Below are 21,363 nucleotides of genomic sequence, written 5' to 3'. Positions count from 1 at the left end.
ACGCGCTTCCTTGCTAGCCACTCAGTCGCTTAACCGAAAGCTACCCTAACTGATTATTTATTTTGCCTATTACTTTTAGTCTCCACACTTATTTGAACAACCCCCTCACCCACCTACGCGAACAGGCTATTTTGAAACATCATGGCGGGTTTGAAACACGAACGCGCAGGGTGGCGGGTTTGGTCAAAATAATAGAAAACATTCAAAACTAAAATTATTTCGCTAAGGCTAGTGATCCATTTTATAACTTAGCAGCGGGGCCACATCATTATTACCCGTTTTTTTTTAAAAAAAAAGTTTATTCAATTTATTACTACAATCTATCGTCAATAATCCATATCGCATGTTTTCTGCCCTTACAATCTGCTTAATGTGCCCAAAATAACAGTGCGCCCTAAATACCCTTCAGTGCTTCAAATTGTTTTCATATTAAACTGAAAGTATTGACCGGCCTGAATTAGTAATGCGCAGGGTAATCGAACTGGGTTAAATTTAGGTATATTTTGTGACTTAATACCCAAAGGAGTATTCTCCATAATAAAATAATCCTAATGGAGAAACATTATCCTAATATTGCTAAGCCATGACAATAGCTTTTCAGCGCCCATCAATTTAAGAAATTGGTTAAATGATAATGCGCGTAACCATGTACCGTGCGAGTTTTATCACACCAGCAAAATTTAATCCACTCAAACTCCCACTTCTCAAAAAGCCAGTTAGTTTCCCCCACCAAACAACACTTATCTAAGCAGCTAAATTTTCATCTTTAAAAGCTACAAAGGCATTAGCCACAGTTGCATTTTTTCTTTTTCTGTTTACAACGCTCTACTTATTCGGTGCAAGGCAAAGCCACACCCTCTTATTACACGAATTGATCTGCTATATTAACACATGTTGAGGGTTATATTATATAACGTACAAGGGAACCCCTTGCAACGAACTTTTTTTCATTTTTAGCAGCAAAAACAATTGGTCCCAGTTTTGACCGCAATAAATTTGTGTTTCCCCTTTTTGTTTGCAATGAGATAAAACACGTGCATAATCCAGAAATGCGGAAATTATTTTTATAATGTGAAAAGCGGTTAGTGTGAACAAATTAGCTAAAACTAAAGTTTTTCACACATAATGAATTTGATGTTTTTCGTTCTAAATCTGAGTGTAAGGTTATCGTTTCTTAGTTGAAATACCGTGACATTAATAAGCTAACCAATCCTAAAATCTCTCTCTGGCTCTCGTTAATTAAACTGATTAACTAACGAAACAAATTAATCAACTCGGCTTTCAAGACTTGGTTTCTTTGATTTATAACAATCACAAACCCATTTTTCAATGTCCTGAAATGGCAAATGAAAACACATTGGTTCTAAAAGTGTAGCTAAATATGACTGCTTTTATTAATTGAACAACACATGAGCTTTCTTAGATTTGTCATTTTGAGCTCTGATCTCATTCAAAACCGGTAAATATGATCATAACATAGAAGTTTTCAACAGCTCATTGTTCTCGTTTTAATTCATTTGAACATAATTTAATAGGCAACAAAGCTTAAATCAGAGCTTCTTTTAAATAAAAGACACGAAACTCCGTCAACATTTTGCAGACAATAAGCGCCTCGAAATTAAAACTATGATAGCGGTACCTGCATCTTTCAAAAACCGCAGACATCGATGAACTGTCAACTGTTCGGCTTTTATTGACGCATATTAGTTCCCTTGAATAATTGCAAGAGTTAAATATACCCGCAAGTTTGATACAACAAACTGAGCAGCGCAGACTTGATGTATTAATGAAAAACAGGCTGAGCTACAAACAAGAAAAAAACATATCTTTCACGTTTTATCATGTCGAAAAAAAAGAGCTAAAATAATTCTAAAAAATTGACTCCATCAAACTTTCAGTTAGAATATCTGGTCATCAGCAAAGCTTGATTTTTTTCATCCAGTTGAACTGAGTAGGGGTCAGTTTCGAATTGAGATCTGGATAATTGAAAATGGCAACGGGAGTAAATTTACCTACTACGAAAGTCCAGATTAAAACAGCTTCGCAAAAGAAGTCTTTTGAGGTCCGTAGAAGCATGATATTTTGTGCCAAGAGACTTGAAACAAAGTGATATCCCAAAAATTGTTGCAGTTTTCAGGAACGTAGAAGATTGAAATCAATTGTAATGTTTTGTTTCTACAGGTAATTTGAGCAACCAAAAATTAGCGACATCTTTTTCGCCCAGTTTTTGCAATCATCAATGAAATTGCATAAGAATATCCAAAGTGAACTCAAAAACAAAAAAGCAAATACTATAGAAAAATAAAACCTTAATAACAGCAGAAAGGCAACTGAATTCAAAAATTATTGACAAGCGTACCATAATACTTTTATAAAAAATCTGGAGCAAAACCAGAATCTGAAGTAAAAACATAGCCGGAAGATTGCTGGAAAATAGCCGCCGTTGACACGCTAGACGCACATCGGGATGGAAACAGAAAAAGAAAAAAGAAAGATTGAATTTAACAATTTTCCTAATTTTCAAAAATTGTTCTAATTCAGGGTGAAGTTGCAGTTCGATTATAAACCTATACTTACTTCAGCTTCTAAACTGAAGGGTATTAAGCTTCATACTAATATCAGCTAGCAATCGCTCTAATGAACTTTGATAACCTAATGCACTATGACTTAATTACCGGGCTTTATCGGTTTACCCATTTCTTTTGATTTTGCTCTTTTGAAATTGACCATATTCACTACATCGCCTAATTCAAAACGCGAAAGAATTTAAAATCCATTCAGTTGAAACAGTGAGTGAGTTAAGTCAAACGTGAAAATCGAGACTTATGTAAAATGAAAAAAGTGATCAAAAGGTAAAGCGAATTTAAAAAAGAGCGCCTAAATAATAGCCGTTTGAGAGGCTGACGGCGGCTATTAATAAAAATCCAAACAACCAAAAGGAATCAAATGAAACATCAGGTTCAAAGAGGTCATTGCCCTGCTCACATTTTTTGTCCGCAATCGTTTTTGAGAGACTAATGTCGGAAGAATTGCTCTCGAACGACAGGCGGGTGGAAAACATTTCACCCCACCGGGATTCGAACCACTGTCCTCCCGCTCCATAACCAAATGCACTGCCCATTCGACTATCAGGCCCATATATTTGTTTTGCTGTAATCGATTTTATATTAGCAAAAAGCTTTAGTGAGAACAATAGAGATCACTCAAAAATGAAGAACGAAAGCTAGAAAAAGTCATTTGAGAAGTCAAAGAATGTTCGAGAAAAGCGCCAAGCGAAAAATTTGCATAAAAAAGGCCAACACGTTTACAATAATTGCTATGAACTTCGTTCAAGAAAAAATAAAAAAATTCAACCGTCGAAGTAAAGAAAGTATGATTTGTCTACTCATTTTGATTAAGAGAAATCTAGGTAATATTAAGTGACCCCCGGTATATTTAAAGACGAATATTCAGTTATATTAATTAAGGGCAGGAAATTAAATTTAGTGAATTAACAAAAATGGCAATAAGGGATTCCATAGCTTTGTGAAATAACCTACACAATTTTGAAGGCACATAAAACTCAGCCGCTAGAAAAATAGGCAATAGAAGAAAAGGCCCCAAAAACCATGGCAGATGACTTCGTTATGAATTTATCATAAATCTTTTTGCTATGAAATTTTTCCTTTGCTATGAAATTATATAAGCAAATGTTAAAAAAAATTGTACAAAAGGTAAATGCGTTGTCACAATTTTGAGCACTGAACCCTACTTGAACAAAGGCAAACCATTATCACCAAAACCAACAAACTACAAAGTCACAAAAACCAACAAAACGCAAACACTATTAAAGAAATGCATGTTGCCAGTTTCTTTCGATGAGAGGTAAAGTCTGATGTAGAGGTAAAGCGACTGTGTAAAAAGCATTGGATGTATAACTTTAAACAAAAAGACACACTTTTTACAGTAATTACTTCAAACTTCGTTCGATAGCAATTAAAAGTTGACGAAAATTAGGACAAACAGTACGACAAAAGAAACGTATAATTTCACAATATCACACCGCAAAAAAAATTACGAGCACTCGAGAGTAGGTACGCTTAACTACGATCAACAAAAAATCAGAAAACGGCTCAAAATATATCTGTATTCCAGATACCTGACATTAAAAGATTATAAACTCATGCTTACTTAAATCATTTCCCAACTACTAGCTATTGGACTATCTACGCGGCAAACAGTTCGAAAAGACAGGCTACGAAAAATTTGAGTGCTTCAATAAAAATTAAGTTACTTATACCACCCATATTAAAGCTCTTGTGTTCTTCAATATTACTCCAACTGACAATGAGGCTTCAAACTGACTTAATGATAAAAATGCTTATACAATTTCTGAATTTTTACATCCGGAAGCTGTTGAAGCATTAGAGTCAGTTGGACAAACACTAAAAATTATCATTCAACTATAACAAGCCATCAGTAACTACAATTAAGACGCCAAGTCCAGCAAGGTTCCAATATGGCCTCTAAAAATTGTTCATATGTCAAGTTTGGCAACTTATCTACTTAACTTATTGGCTATTCATTACTCTTGTGAAGAGTAAATCATTAACATATCTTAAAATCTTCTAAAATTCATCTTGGAAAATTCATAGAGACAAATCTTGTCATAAAACGACCATAGATGCTGCAATGGCAGCATTGATGCTTCATTTTGTTGCCTATAAGCCTGCCGCGCAGCAAATGAGGTTGCATGTTTAATGCGGCTAAAAAGCATAAATCGGAACTATTAGCCTCTCAAAATTATAGTCTACTCTACCGGGTAGTGTAAAGCATAGCAATCGCCTCAAAGAAGCTGCAAATGCCGGAAAATCTAAATTTACTTTTTTAACTCTAAGCTTATTATTGCGAGAAAAGTTAACTGTTCCGCTTATGAATTTCATGAAAACTACATTCTACAACAGACAGTCGATGCATTCTCTATAACTTCACTACCTTTTCAAAATTTAATATTTGGTTTCATTTGCAGTTTATGATGGAAATCTCGAACTTAGTAGTACTATTTGCTTAACTACATCTAAAAGCATCTTAAAATAAGACCGGATGATTTATAGGTAATGACAACGACTCACATTATTTGATATTTCTAATCGTTTATTATGAATTAAGAATAGCTAAATTAAAACTACGATACATTTTCACACAGGGGTATGATTATTCCCATCGCAATTATGTCATTAAAAATCTACCAAAGTTGTTCCTCTGCAATAACTGCGAATCGATGCAAATGGTCAATTTTTCTTTCATATCAGCAAATTGTAGCGGTTTAATGCGCAGTTATTTTAATCGATGTATTTATAGGACATTAAAATCCAACTACCACCAATTAAATTCGCAAAAATTGCAGATCAAGGACGCAGTTTTCATGCTAGGAGAGCTTAGATTTATATGTCTCCTTATATAAGGAGGTGAAGAAACAACGACTTACAATAGGCAGTTTGTCAGTGGTCTCATTGTACACCTTGAAGGCGCTTGTGTCCTCCGAGTCCGATTCCGCAAACATGGGTGCCCACTCAAGAACGTCCGTTTTGAACGAGTCCTGTCGTTGCGATCTCCAGGAGAAAACCTCCCTAGATAGATCGTACTGCAGATCTATTGGAGTTTCGGGAGCCTCTGAAATTGATCAAATATATTAATCTGATCATAATTGTGGTACAGAAACAAGGTACGCATAACCAAATGTTACGACTAATATTCCAACGCAGGCATGTAGGCACACAGAATATGAAAACCGTAAAACTTTTGGTAACGTGAAACTTAAAATAAACCCCATTTTATTGACTGCATGCTCTTACATTGAAGTCAAGAAGGTTTTCTCAGTGTTTAACTGTTCTTACAAATACGTATTTATAAAACCTCCATAAACTTATCAAACTTGGGCAACAAAAAGTACTCACCTCCTGTGATAACTCTGATTGTGTGAGACACTTTATCAAGACCTCCCAGTGCCGCCGTGCACTTCACCAGGTATGAATCAATCCTCATTGGAGTATATGTCAAGGTGCTCACAAAGTATCTCTCCCGGTCACGTGACCCGTACATGCGCACTCCGTTGCTAGTAGTCGGGATCATCTCTCGTTCGTCAATCTCCCACGCAAAGTCAATGTCCATGCTCTCAGCATTGTTGCGTTGCTATAAAGATACAGAATGTAGTTTAAGCATCATAAAAACACAACCGACTAACCAGAAGAATTGCTCTCGAACAAGCGGGGGCAATTTAAATTAGGGGTGTAGTTTAATGCTGGCTGCAAAATTCTAACCTCATAGGGGTTCTAACCCGCGACCTCCGTGATAGCAGTCTGACATCTTAACCGCTAAGCCACAACGGCTTTAACCTTCAACCGCTCGTAATCACTTTCATATTAGTAACAATCAAGGAGACCTATCGAAAATGAAGCATAAAGCGTGAAAAAGTCACTTGAGAACAAAAAAAATGTTCTAGAACAAAAGCATTAAAGCCACCAAGCAAAAAAATTGCATAAAAATACCAACACGTTTACAATAACTGCTTCGAGAGAGGTTACAATTATTGCAGAAAAAAATAGCCGGAAAATAGCCGCCGTTGATTCCAGTAAGCATGATTCGGATTGAAAGAAAAGATATTGAAAAAAAAAGATTTTTGTAAAAAAATATTTTTTTAATTCCGATTTATTTTGATGGCATTTCGTAGTTGAACATAATTCTGTTTCTTAGAGAGAGGCTACAGGGGCTACTATCAATACCAATAAGCATTAGAGATGATAAATTAGACTTAAAGGAACGAGGTTCAAATAGCGGGCATCTATAATTCGGCTTTATCCCGTTTCTATTTCTGACTTCCAATGTTTATACTGACTCTGTTCATTTTGAATTGCTTTGCTGAGCAACTGATGTCCAAAATTACATTTAGCAGAATGAGAGAGGAGAGAAACTAGCCAAGAGAAGTCAAAAAAATTTCACGCAAAATGTTGAAAAAGCGGCAAAATGAGGTAAAGCAAAACATTTTTTCGTTCGACGAAGTAAAAAAACCTAAGAGGACAAGTCTTGACAAACAATTCAAAAAATTTTCATTGACTAAACAGAAAATTAGACCAAGAACGGACTATGAATGGATTAGGAAAACCATTTAGAAAAAAATCCGATCCAAAAAATTGAAAAAACTGTAAAAATCGAAGTGAAATTGCCGCATGTGAACAAAAAAGCACTAGCGAGAAAGCGAATTTTAGTTCAAACACCGTTTTCTAACTCTACCTTAAATTTAGAGCGAAAAAATCACGCCACAAAACCACTCGCTTTTTCGCTCCACTTCCTGTTTCGGCGTGACCAAAATCACTACTCCAATTTCACTTCAAAAATCATGAAAATGTCTGAACAGATAAAAACAGACAGCACCTCAATAAAATTCAAATTCTTTGAATTGTAAAAATTAGGATCGCTATAATAGCCGGCTGAGATGATGCTATTAACAACCAACTAATTATTAACTGTTACGAACTAGCTATAAAAGATATTATCTATGAGTTATAATATTCAGAGTAATTAACTAGAATTGTTACAAGGACTTACGGTTTATTTTCATAGTGCAATTTCAGCGGAAATAATTTCAATACAATTAGCTAGTAAAAGTCTTCAATTAAACGGTTCTAAGGCGTAATATATCCACTAGTTGCCTTGTGTTTTATTAGCTATAATTAAACTCCCTCAATGTCTATTAACATACCCGGTATATTGCCGGAAAATAGCCGCCGTTAATTCCAATAAGCATGATTGGGATTGAAAGATAAGAAGATATTGAAAAAAAAGAGATTTTTGTACAAAAACATTTTTTAAGTCTGATTTATTTTGATGGCATTTCGTAGTTGAACACAACGTACTTCTACTTCTTAGAGAGTGGCTACAGGGGCTACTATCAATACCAATAAGCATTAGAGATGGTAACTAAGACTAATAGGAACGACGTTCAAATAGCGGGCATCTGAAATTGGGCATTATGGGTTTATGCCGTTTCTACTCCTGAATTCAATTTTTTATACTGACTCTGTTCATTTTGAATTGCTTTGCTGAGCAACTGATGTTCAAAATTACTTTTAGCAGCATGAGAGAAGAGAGAAACTAGCCTAGAGAAGTCAAAAAGATATCACGCAAAATGTTGAAAAAGCGGCAAAATGAGGTAAAGTGAAAGATTTTTTTATTCGACGAAGTAAAAAAAAATAGGAGCGCTATAATAGCCGGCTGAGAAGATGAGGGCGGCTATTAAGGACGTAGAAATTGGACAAAGATTTGCAGTTTAATCATTTAATTACATCACCCGTTTTATAAAAGTTTATTTCGAGAACAAATAAGTAATTTTACAAGATTTTATAAGAGTTTAAAGACAAAGTTTTCAATGGGCTATTGGGCTGGTTCTCCGGTGTCCTGGTGGTTGTTGATTTCGCAGTTTCGTACCTCGAGTTGTATTGGTCCTTCGTAAATTTTTACTTTTTTTCAACTTGGTCCGTTTCTGGATTTTTTTAACGTTTTCTGATGTTAGTTAAGTACATACATAAGTTCGTAGTAGCACCTACTTTATCAGCCTAATAACTTCACAAAGTACGTAACTTCTCTTTACGGTATTTGTCAATTATACATATACATCTTCATAGAACATGTAAATATCTGTCATTCTGCGGTTGTTTTCAATAAACATTAACAAATTACAGATTACAGTCCAAAATGGAAATACGGTCCAATATGGCCTGGCGAACTATTTAAATATGAACCAAATTATAACAATTATTCAAGGATATCTAGTACTTGATTTAAGGAAATCATCACTTAACTATAAGGAACGAAATAGGGGGCGTGACTTAACCTTTAATTATTAACCGTTCTCGGAAAAACAAGAGGAATGATTAAATGAAACGTTGAACTTTTTTTGACCAAAAAAACTAAAATAAGATTTTCATCAAAATATGCAGCTTTATCAGATCTTAAGTCAGAAATGGTAAAATAATTATTCATTTTTGGACAAAACACTTTCATATCGCAAAAGATAAAATGAAAGAGCACGCTGGAACTTGTTAAAACTTTGGATCTATTCTGTTTCGGCCAACCCCAGCGTAGTGAGCATAAATTTTTTATGACCCTGGCCGAAACAGAATGCATCCAAAAAAATAAACGCACTGAAATTTTAAAATTTTGAGTTAAATTCCAAGGATGAGATAGCCTCTCGAGCATTAATCTGGTCCCCATTTACAATGGATTAACTGAAAAAATTAAAAAAGTTCAAAAAAATTTGTATTTGTACTGCCCCAATTTTGCTTCTACATGACTGTCAAAAACTTTGGACAACCAAGCCTCAAAGATTTTTTTTTCAGTTTCGATGAAAATTATTGTGAAAAACCATGACTGTATTTCTTTGATTTCATTTAACTCAGATTTGTTGCTACTGTGCTCAGTTGCCTCCCTTTGCAATCTAAAACATTAGGGCTAGTAATGAAAAAAGTGGTTCTTTTTCTCTTCTCTTGAAGTGATTACAATGACATCCTACTTTTTTGATCGTTGGCTTTTGACTTGTGAACAGATCGTCATGAAATTGAGAAAAGGTGGGAAAAGTGCGTGGAGGGAGCGCGGTGGGTTACGAGTGCAACGATGTGCGGGGTGGGGATTGAAGGTGAAGTGAGCAGAGAGAGGGGTGGAGTAGGGGGGATGGAGTGGGGGGGGGGGTGCTACCTGTTTATCCTGCTATTGAGAACGAAGAGTCAATTGGGTCAGACGAAAATTCGGTCAAGCAGAAATCGCATAAAAAAGACCACTGGTGTAATATAATTGCTACAAACTCGGTTTGAGAGAAAATAAAACAAAGCTGGCAGATTGTCAGAAAATAGACGCAATAGCTTTGAAGATCTGCAGTCTCAAAGATGGTAAAAGAAACAGACCAAAAAAATTAATGCTCAGATGATTCATTTTTATTAAGAATCTGTCAAACTAATATCTCCTCTCAATGAACCTTCAACAAGAGTGGCACACACTCATTTGGACTGATCTCTTTTACAACTTTAGAGTTAGGAAGTCATTTTTAAATCACGTGTGACCAACAACTTCATCACGCGAACGAATAAAAAAAATTAGCTGCACTAAGAATGAAAAATGACGCCAGGTATGCAATACAGTTGAAATTGCATAAACAACTGAACAAAAAGCAGACTTGCATTGGTTGTGACGTCATATGGTCGTAATAAAAATCTTGACGACGAAACAAAAAAAAAATAGCCGCCATGAATCCAAAAAAGACTCGAAGATACCTTTGCCAAAAAGCAGCCTGTCGCAGTGAGCATCAAACAATTGAGAAGACTATCTTAATTGAACAACAAAAAACAAAGTTAATTAAAAAGTAACAAGTAACAAAAAAACAACAATTCAATTAATTTTTTAATTTGCACAAGTATTAAAAAAGGGGAAAATATTATTAATATTAATCGAGACAATTTAATTGATCGCACAAATTCGGACAATCCTAAAAAAAACACAGAAATATCTCTAATTTTTTTTTAAAAAGCGAAAAACTAAGAAATTTAAAAAAAACAACTTTCGCAATTTTAAAGAAATAAATTGCTTGGTACCAAAGAACCCGTATTTAATTTCTCAGGAAAAATGCCACTAGCATTAATCTTACATTCAGTGACAAATAAAAGCAATACAATACAATAATAGGCCAAAAATCGCTAAAATAGCCTTAAAACCCGAGAATTAGTTGAAAAACTTTCAAAACTGGCGTAAAACTTTAACTACCAAAAAACCTTACTTTATTTTTTACCATTTATTAATTACCAAAACGTTATCAAAACAAAATTAAAAATATAGCCGGCAGATTGCCGGAATAGCTGCGAAAGAATAGACCTGCGTGCTATATAATAGAGATAGAAACAGATGCAGATCTAAATTAAAAAAAAATCGACGCCGCTCAAAAAACTAGGCTAAAAAACATTCAGCGATAAATTAATAAAGCTTGTTAATATTCATTCCACAGAAGCCTCTTATTAGGGACCTTTACTGCACATATGAGTTCCTTTGACCTTGAACAATTTCAAATTAAACTTAAGTTCTAAAGTGCAGAAGTCATTTTATTGAGTGAGGTAAGTCACGTATGATAAAAATCTAATCACTCAAATAACCTAAACACGTTCGCTAAAGCGAGTGAGAAATGACGTCAGGCACGCAAATGCCGTTAGTGAGAGGAAGAAGTCATTCAGAAAATTCGACTTCAGCTTTGCTCTGTGAATAAGTCCTGACAAACAATTCAAAAAATTTTCATTGACTAAACAGAAAAATAGACCTAGAACGGACTATGAATGCATTGGGAAAACCATCTTGAAAAAAATCCGATCCAAAAAATCGAAACAGTAAAAATCGAACTGCAATTGCCTTATGTGAACAAAAAAACGTTAGCGAGAAAGCGAATTTTTGTCCAACACCGTTTTCTCACTCTACTTTAAATTTAGAGCAAAAAAAATCACGCCAAAAAACCACTCGCTATTTCGCTCCACTTCCTGTTTCGGCGTGACCAAAATCACTACTCCAATTTGACTTCAAAAATCATGAAAATGTGTGAACAGATCTAAAAAAAGCCAGCGCCCCAATACAATTCAAATTCTTTGAATTGTAAAAAACCAAGAGCACTTGGAAAAACCGCACGTTAACAAAATACTTGCTGGCTTAGCGAAAATTTTTACACCTACATTTCTCGCTCTGTTTCAAAAGAAGGCATGAACAATTGAACCACTCTCTCTTTTCTCCGCTCTTCGAATTTTTTCACTGAAATAACTTTTACAAACATTATTCAATCCCCGAACTTCCGGTTTTCTTAATCGCTCATTTGTTTAAAAAAAACAGAAAACCATAAAGCCTCTTCGAATCTTAAAATCCAAGAGAAGGCCAATAGAAGCCCCAGTTATCCCTGTGCGGCTATTAAAGAGAAAACTCACTTTAGCAGCACAGGACACATTGAGTGGCTTTCCCACCACTGAATACACCTCTCCCTTCTTATACGGTGACATTATGAGAGGTTCGTGTGCTGTAAGTGTGTACATGTGGGAGAGTGGAATTCCCATACTCAGACTGTTCTCTGCTTCCACTGTGTATACTGCAGAGCCATCCACTTTCCTAAATACAATATCAATGTTCTCTACCCAATTTCACCATTTTTCTACTTGTGGTAGAACATCTTATCAAAAGATATTAATACTCGGGTCTGTTCTTCGATTAATTAGCAAGAGGATATCAAGAACAGCTTCTTATCAATGCGATTCCAGCCTTTAGTTTCAGCACGAGTACAAAATAACTCTTCACTTCTTGGCTAGTTTCAAACACTCCATTTACATATTGAAACACCCGGTATCCATTTTTCAGATTAATAGCTCATAATATTGACTAACTTAATTGTATTGAAAAAAATGCAAAATCAATTGACAACGACGTATTATCGTCCGGAAAGCTTAAAGGAACAAGACTTAAAATGCCCGCCCTACTTGATGATAAGTGAGAAATAGAGATCATTCGACTTCTTCATTTCATAGTCCTGTCCCTCGAAGATCCTCTTGCCGTCCTTGTACCACCTTATGTCAGGTACTGGCGACCCAAATATTGTAAACTTGATTTCGAAGTCCTTCGTGCCCACCAACACACTCTGGCCTTTCTCAGGGTCAATTATGATTGGAACGCGAGCTGAAGAAAAGAGATAATTTTGAAGATCGAGATTTGTTTTCACGTGATCAAAGAAAGCGACATTAGAAACTGGACAACATGAAAAAGGCAGAAGTTCAACTCTTTCCGCGACCTCTACCTCGAGATAGAACCTTAAAAATTGGACCGCAAGTCAAACATGACTAAAGATTTGCCAAAAATGGAATATGTGAGTATCGAAAAGCAACTATTTTGGATTTATTTCAAACTGACTACAGACACATTTTCCATATCGACATAGCATAGGAAAAAATCAATGACTGATCCAACAAAAATTTTACAGAATATGTCTTGTCGAGACATTTGCCCTAATGAAGGTGTTCCTAACAAGGTCAAAGGTAGTAACAGGTAATGTTCTTACAAAGTACGGAGAGGATGATTTCTCTTCGTGCTTCGAATGGGAGCACTCTGAAGTCGTTGAAGAGCACTTGATTCCTCTGACTGGCATCCAGTAGTCCTTGTTTTCCCAAAACTTCGCTCTTCGACATCTCCTACAAACACAACACATCACATCATGAACTAGCTTAACATTTGCTAAATTTGTAATGGCTGAAACAAAATTTCCATCCGATCAAAACCGACGCTTCAAAATTTTTAGAAAAAGAGCTTTTAGCAACTCATTCCAACTAACGCGAGATTATAACTTATATTTTGTAGAAATTATGCGAAAAACAAATAAGACACTTAGTAAAGAAGTTATTTCATAATCAACTTGACAAAAATGTCGTGTCCGGAAAAATTTAGTGTCATTTAACCCCCATGTTTTAATTTCACTAATCTAAACATAGAGAACACACAAAATAAACACATGATCAAAAACATGAAACATACCCAGCAGATTGCCGGAAAATAGCCGCCGTTGATTCCAATAAGCATGATTGGGATTGAACGAATAGAATATATTGAAAAAAAAAAGATTTTTGTACAAAAATATTTTTTAAGTCCCATTTATTTTGATGGCATTTCGTAGTTGAACATACTTCTGTTTCTTAGAGAGAGGCTACAGGGGCTACTATCAACACCAATAAGCATTAGAGGTGGTAACTAAGACTTATAGGAACGACGTTCAAATAGCGGGCATCTAAAATTGGGCTTTATGGGTTTATCCCGTTTCTATTTCTGACTTCAATTTTTTATACCGACTCTGTTCATTTTGAATTGCTTTGCTTAGCAACTGATGTTCAAATTCACTTTTAGCAGAACGAGAGAAGAGAGAAACTAGCCTAGAGAAGTCAAAAAGATTTCACGAAAAATGTCGAAAAAGCGGCAAAATGGTAAAGCGAAAAGTTTGACGAAGTAAAAAAACACAGCAGGACAAGTCCTGACGTACAATTCAAAGAATTTTCATTGACTAAACAGAAAAACTAGACCTAGAATGGACTATGAGTGAACTGAGAAAACCATTTTAAAAAAAATCAGATAAAAAACCAGGAAAAAAAAACAGAAAATCAATGTCAAAATTCCGCATGTGAACAAAAAACCACTAGCGAGAAAGAAAATTTTAATTCAAACAAAAATCTAGGCCTTGAATGAGCTGTGAAAGGATTGGGAAAACCATTTACAAAAAAATCCGATCCAAAAAATCGAAAAAACAGTAAAAATCAGAGTGAAATTGCCGCATGTGAACAAAAAACCACTATCGAGAAACCGAATTTTTGTTCAAACGCCGTTTTCTCACTCTACTTTAAAATTAGAGCGAAAAAAATTCACGCCGCAAGCCCACTCGCTTTTTCGCTCCATTTCCTGTTTCGGCGTGACCAAAATCACTACTCCAATTTGACTTCAAAAATCATGAAAATGTGTGAACAGATCTTAAAAAAAAAAAGACAGCGCCCAAATACAATTCAAATTCTTTGAATTGTAAAAACAATACGAGCGCAATAATAGCCAGCTGAGAAGATGAGGGCGGCTATTAAACATAAACAGAATAAATTCGTACCAATTGCTCGGATGACAGGCGGGGCAGTTTAATTCAGGGGGTAGCCTAGATAATTTTTATGAGTGCAAAATATTCCCACCAAGGACAGGTTTCAACCACGACCTCCGGCGTAAAACACTGAACAATTAACCACTCGGCTAACAATCGCTTGTATTTTAGCAACAGACTTAATTTGCGATAAGGGCAATTGAATTTAGGTCACGCAAAAATCTGGAAATAAAGCTTGAAAGTCACCCGAGAGATAAAAACGAAAACATGTTTTACAATAAAACTGTCGACCAAAAATTTTGCATAGAACACACCCATTTACAAAAATTGCTTCACAATGCGAGAGCAATTAAGCAGAAGATATCAATTCAAAAATTTAGTGATAACTCAAAAATGAAGAATTTTAACGAAAAACAAACTGAAAAAAGCAAAAGTCCTATCATATTTAAAATCTATGCAAAATGCAATGCTCTATATCTTAAAACGAACAACTGGGGAAGACAATTTGCGTGTGGCACCGAAGGTTCCAGCAAAGTCAAATAGGGAAAGAATTGAACTAAAAAGACAAAGCTTGGGTGTAAAAAGCCACAAGCACCACAGGAATTCGTTCAAAGGAAGTGTCAGATTAAAGTTCACTCCAAAATTTCGCTGCATTATTGGAGGGAGCCACTGAAGATTTAATTTTGGTAACTTAATGTGCAATTTTTTGGCTTTCAAAAAGTTTAGGAACAAAAAAGAACATTTTAAGACATTTTCGGAGAGAATACATTAACATAGCCGGCAGATTGACAGAAAATAGCCGTGATAGACGTTTGTGGTCTTCCATGAATTGAAACAACTAAAGAAACAAGATAGGCAAATTGACCAAGGGTCCTTTGATAGACCACTAGATTCTATGGGTCAGATACGTACTGTCATTTTTATGATACATATACGGTCTATAAGGGAAAAAGCACTAAAAGAGCTTTTTCAAAAATGATTTTCCAAATCAAAAAATCAAGACTAAAACAAGAATTAGGGCATATAAGTTTGGAACTACTTAGATGCACACTTTTGATCTTTAACTAGTAAATGTTAATAAAATGCCGCCGATTCGCTTTAGTAGTCTTTTTCTTTTGGCAAATTCACTGTCACCTAAGAGAGTTTCTTAAATACCAACAAAAACATATAGCGAAAGCCGAGTTTCATCTATTCTTAACCTTCATACTCTATTCTTAACTGCTGGCATCCACACAATTAAACAACCTCGGAGTCTCCTTGAAATGATATTAGAACTTAAAGTCGAATATCTCAATTCTGAAAAACAAACTTGTTATTATCTCGAAGTACAGTCCTAGTACATTTATGTAAGCTTTCAGAATCATCTATTATGAGCCCGATTAGACCTTTAGATAAAAAGGGGGGTGCAAAAACGAAATCATAATGAAAAACATAAGAACTTGTTCATGTCTTTAATAGAAGTCATATAAAGTCAGCACATGAGCGAACGTTGATATTAACAGAACATATGTCAACATTTCGATATGTCAATTAATCTTAATAAAAGAAAATGCCTGCACTGAGCTATTTGGGATTAAATAGAAAACTGAATATAATAAACATAATTGAGTTCTGATATTTAAATTATTACAAACTAACAATATTGTGATTAATATATACGACCGTTGACACTAAACAACATCCTGTACATATAGTTTACATTAATTACATTTCTATCACAATTTTCTTTACGGTAACTTTAACATTATTCAACTTTTCTAGCAATTAACTTTGTGCGCAAATCCGCTTCGCTGAGGTTCCGTAATCCTGTCTAACAAAGTTATGGGCCCAGAGTAGTAATTGCTAGTAAATTGTCACCTCACTAAATTTGAAATCTCAAAATTATATTCAAATAAAGAAAAAATTACCAAAAAAGTGATCACACTGCCAAAGAATGGAGTCAGCTAACAACATGAAGTGGATGAGCTTCAGTGGTCTTCAAAATGACTTAGCTACATGGTCAACACGATTTGCAGCATTCGCTAAGACGGAGAAACTGCATGACACCCTGGTGGGTACAGAAGAATTTCCAGAAGCACCGCGAAGACTTGGCGAAAATGCATCAGCAGAGGACAGGCAAGAACATTGGAGACTGACACAAAAAGAGCAGCGGCACTGGTTGAAAGTGAGAAACGTAAAACCAAATTTGGTGCTATCTGGCAATGACGTTGGACTTTTCCAGCCTGATGTTGATCAGACACGACTGCGTCAACGCGAAAGGCCTCGGTGGTGGAGAACGAGCCTGGAGACTTTTGAAAGAACGATTTAAAGCAAGGAAACAAAAATCTGGAAATAAAGCTTGAAAGTCGCCCGAGAGATAAAAGCGAAAACATGTTTTACAATAAAACTGTCGACCAAAAATTTTGCATAGAAGCAACCTATTTACGAAAAATGCTTCAAATTGCGAGAGCAATTAAGCAGAAGATATCAATTCAAAAATTTAGTGATAACTCAAAAATGAAGAATTTTGGTAACAAAAAACTAAAACTAGACAAAGGAGTCAGCTAACAACATTTAACAAAGGAGTCAGCTCCTATCATATTTAAAATCTATGCAATATGCAATGCTCTATATCTTAAAACCAACAACTGGTGAAGACAATTTGCGTGTGGCACCGAAGGTTCCAGCAAAGTCAAAAAGGGAAAGAAATGAACTAAACAGACAAAGCTTGGGTGCAAAAAGCCACAAAACACCACAGGAATTCGTTCAATGGAAGTGTCAGATTAAGGTTCCCTCCAAAATTTCGCTGCATTAATGGTTGGAGCCATTAAAGATTTAATTTTGGTAACCTAATGAGCATTTTTTTTGGCTTTCAAAAGCTGAAGGAACGAAAAAGAACATTATTAGACATTTTCGGAGAGAATATATAAACATTGCCGGCAGATTGCCGGAAAAAAAGCCGCGATAGACGCTTGTGGCCTTCTTGCAGATTGACCAAGAGTCCTTTAGTAGATCACTAGATTTTATGGGTTAGATACGTACTGTCATTTTTATGATACAAATACGGTCTATAAGGAAAAAGCCCTAAAAGCTAAAAGAGCTTTTTCAAAATTGATTTTCGAAATCAAAAACAAGACTAATACTCAAGAATTAGGGCATATGAGTTTGGCACTACTTAAATGCGCACTTTTGATCTTTAACTACTAAATGTTCATACAATAAAATTCCATAAGTGAGTTCAGAAATCATTTTTTGAGTGAGGTAAGTCACGCAATCGACCTAAAAGCAAAAATGATGTCACGCAGACAAATGTTCACTGCAAAGCCTGGAATTGCTGACGCGGCTATCAACCAACCAACGTCGGAAAAATTGCTCTCGAACAACTACAGGTAGCTCTAATCTATCGGAGCCTGCTTCAGTCGGACGAGGGGAGATAGCCTGAGGGAGAAGAAAGAGGAGTAGGAGGAAGAGGAGGAGGAGGAGGAGGAGGAGGAGCGGGGGGGGGGGGCAGGTAAATTCACTAAGATGCTTCAATTGACTTCTTTAAAAGGTTTTTATATACTAACATTGAGATTTAAAATACAACCAATGCTGGCATTCTTTTCATTTGACTCTTAGTTCTAAACTGCCTCCGATTGCGCTTAACTGCTATTATACTACTAATGAGAAATTAAGATAACAACGGTGTTCGAAAGCAATCAGAATCTTTTAATAATAGAAAGCAGTCCTTTGAGATTGAAAAAACATTTAATTCAGACAAAACTTAAACAATGAACAACTTTGTCGAACACCTTTTATTTCCTTTTTTACGATATTTAAGTTATTATCCATCTTCAAAAAAATTTTCTTTTTCTACATGCTGTCATCGGCCACTTCAGTCCCACGAGACACTAAAGGCCTATTATCTAAGACACTAAAGGCCTATTATCTGAAAAGGTTTATCTTAAAAAAATGCCAGCTGCAGTGCAAAAAGTACCGGTATAACAAAAAGGGGAGACAAACAAAACAACAATAGAAATGACGAAAAAACGCTTAGTTTGAACATATTCAGAGAGTAATTTTCGATTTTGACTTTTAAAAGCAGAAGTATCAACAAAACGGCCTTGATAAAACCTGTTTGATAAAAATCTGAATTTAAAGCGTTCATTGCACCGAAAAGCCTTCAGGTTTATATCACAACCCCGAAAAGCCTTCAGGTTCATATCACAACCCATCTTTAAATCTTTTGCGCTAAAGCAATTGTCATTGGCTGTTGATGAGATGAGCCACGCTAACAGAAATTTACATCTTAGGAAAAAAATCTCATCAAATTCTGCAGCGAGGAGATAAAGACAATCGCACATCATTTCTTTCAAATAGCAAGCCGAATTTCATTCTGATTGAACACTTTTGAAGTTTTCTGAAGTTAAGAGCTTTCAAAATTGGTCGCAACACTTAGAATTTCCACCAAATGTAGTGAAATGTATAAGATCACAGGAAACACGAAATCGCTATCTAAGGAAAAAAGGGGCATATGCGGCAGACAGTTTCCACACAGATCAAAAATTGCATCTTCTAAAATATTCAGATTTGAATGTTACAGAAATTAAACTGAATTGAAAAAATCAGTTAGGAAATCTTTTATCATAAAAGTGATTAGAAATCTCAAATGTCAGCTACCAACTTTGTTTAAAGTCACTACATTATTAAATTCCAGATTACTAATGCCAGGTTACTGCTCTCGAGCACCTCGCAATTGATGGGAGGCTATTCATGTGGGAACTAACTTCATTATGTTCTCGACTAATGGTCTTAGAAATTGCTTTGGCGAGCACGCGGCGGGAGAAGGTGATCGATCGTGCGCGGTTACGGGTGGAATGCAGTGGACGAGTATGAACGAGTGGGGAGTGATGCGGTGAGGTTTTTGAGGTCCAAAAGCCACATGGTCCAACAAAAAAAACGATCAGACGAAAGTTAGTAAGGCAAAAAATTGCAAACATAACCGACTAAACGTTGGAAGAATTGCTCTCGAACGACTAGTGGGATCTCTAATCAATTGCAGCCTGTTTCAGTCGGGGGGGAGGGGGGAGCCTAAATGGGTCTAAGAAGTTCAATAGTGGGCTTCAAATAACCACATTAGAGGTTAACATATACAACTATTAAGATTTAAAGTAAAAAATGGCACCAGTTTCGGCGCACTTTTCATTTGACTTTTAGTACTAAATTGCCGCCAATTGAATTCAGCTGCTTGAAATTGTGATTGAGAGAGAATTTTAGATCACGCGAAACGCGAAAAGTCAAGGGCGTAAAAGTCACTCGAAAGGTCAAAACTGTCAAGCGAAAATTTTGCAGAAAAAAACATAGCCGGTAGAATACGGGAAACGACTCGAATCGTCGTGCATTATGAACTCTCACATAACCTTGCCGCAATCAGAACATCAAAATAGACCAGAGAAAAAAAACGAAAGTAGCCTAACAAACCACATTGAAGTGTTTTAAAAATGCCGACAATGTTTTAGGTGCGGGGGGAGCTAGGTCAGGTGGATGGGTAGATAGGTTGGGGAGGTGGGAAGTGCTGGGGTAGCTGGGGGGGGGGGTAGGTGGTGGTAGTTAGGTGAAGGGAGGGGTTAGTTTGGGGGGCAGGTAGGTGGGTGGGTAGATATGTTGGGGAGGTGGGTAGTGCTTGTGTAGTTGGGGCGGGGGAGTAGGTGGGGGTAGCTAGGTGAAGGGAGGGGGTTGGGGTAGGTGGGTGGTAAGTTGGGGGGGGGTGGGTGCGGGTAGGTAGGTGTTGGGTGGGTGGGGGGGGGAATAGGTGGTGGGAGAGGGTGGGGGTGTGAGGTGTAGTTTAGATAATCAGGGGTGACTTATATAGGAACCTAAAATCTCAAATGACCTCTTCACCTTGAACATTTACCAGCAGTTCCTAATTACTATACATTACAAACGAAGCTACTGTTAAAGTCCGATGTTCGAAAACAGAAGTCAACAATCAAAAACGGAGGTAAATGCTCGAACAGAAAGACGTCAAAATTCAAGTCATGAACAAATTTGCTTTCTGCTAAAAAAAACCCTGTAGAATCTCAATACTCCTCTTCGAATCGTAAAAAAAGACACACGTTTACAATAATTGCCATGAACTTCGTTCAAGAGCAATTAAACATAACCGACTGACGTCGGGCAAATTGCTCTCAAACGACCGGTGAGCGGTCGGCTTCGTCAGTAGCTAGATAAAGTTTTGCAAAAAACATTGCAAAATTTAAAAGAAAAGCTTCCAGATTTTGCCGTGAAAATGTTCAAAACTATTTTTTGTCTCCGGAGTTATGTCAAGTAGCCCATCTGCAAGACTTAAAAAGCTTCCTTGGCCAGTAATGATCGTTAAACTCAGAAAAGGACAAAAATATTGAAAAAATTTGAAAACAATTGCAAATTTCAAACAAAATCTTGCTAAAATTCAAGATATCAAAATCTTCAAAACCATTTCATTTTCTCGAGACACTAACCAGTATCCCTATTTCAAGCTTCAAATAGTTTCACTGGCTCATAAAGATCCAAAAACTTGGAACATGATAATAAGTTTCAGAAAATTTAAAAAATAAAATTTTATCAAAAAACTGCTAAAGCTTGAGTACTTAAAATATTGATTACCATTCGATTAACCCTAAAAACTATGCAACAGCTTATCACCAAACCTTGGAGGAGGTCCCTAGGACCCTGGTGCCGGAAAAAATGATATAAATATT

General features: G+C 36.0%; 2 protein-coding genes across 11 annotated transcripts in view; one reads left to right on the top strand and one right to left on the bottom strand.

The window, feature by feature from the left end:
- The window catches only part of LOC142348160 (uncharacterized), a 586,343-nt gene that overhangs the window by 401,302 nt on the left and 163,678 nt on the right, over window positions 1-21,363 (top strand). The gene's annotated exons all lie outside the window — the stretch shown is intronic.
- The window catches only part of LOC142348158 (neuronal cell adhesion molecule-like), a 150,218-nt gene that overhangs the window by 72,747 nt on the left and 56,108 nt on the right, over window positions 1-21,363 (bottom strand). For 9 of the 10 annotated variants that reach the window (XM_075399381.1, XM_075399372.1, XM_075399376.1 and 6 more), the window contains exons 9-13: window positions 13,100-13,229; window positions 12,525-12,720; window positions 11,982-12,159; window positions 5,937-6,171; window positions 5,468-5,652 (exon numbers count right to left, since the gene is read on the bottom strand). In XM_075399381.1, the coding sequence (XP_075255496.1) occupies window positions 5,468-5,652; window positions 5,937-6,171; window positions 11,982-12,159; window positions 12,525-12,720; window positions 13,100-13,229 (924 nt within the window). Of the gene's footprint in view, window positions 1-1,319; window positions 1,335-5,467; window positions 5,653-5,936; window positions 6,172-11,981; window positions 12,160-12,524; window positions 12,721-13,099; window positions 13,230-21,363 lie in introns of all 10 variants that reach the window. The other variant, XM_075399377.1, reaches the window with a different exon arrangement.

Source organism: Convolutriloba macropyga, chromosome 10 (genome assembly GCF_964194025.1).
Source record: "Convolutriloba macropyga chromosome 10, txConMacr16.3, whole genome shotgun sequence".
NCBI classification, from domain to species: Eukaryota; Metazoa; Xenacoelomorpha; order Acoela; family Convolutidae; genus Convolutriloba; species Convolutriloba macropyga.
Note: the sequence above shows the minus strand (reverse complement) of the source record. Positions and strands in the feature narration are given on the sequence as shown.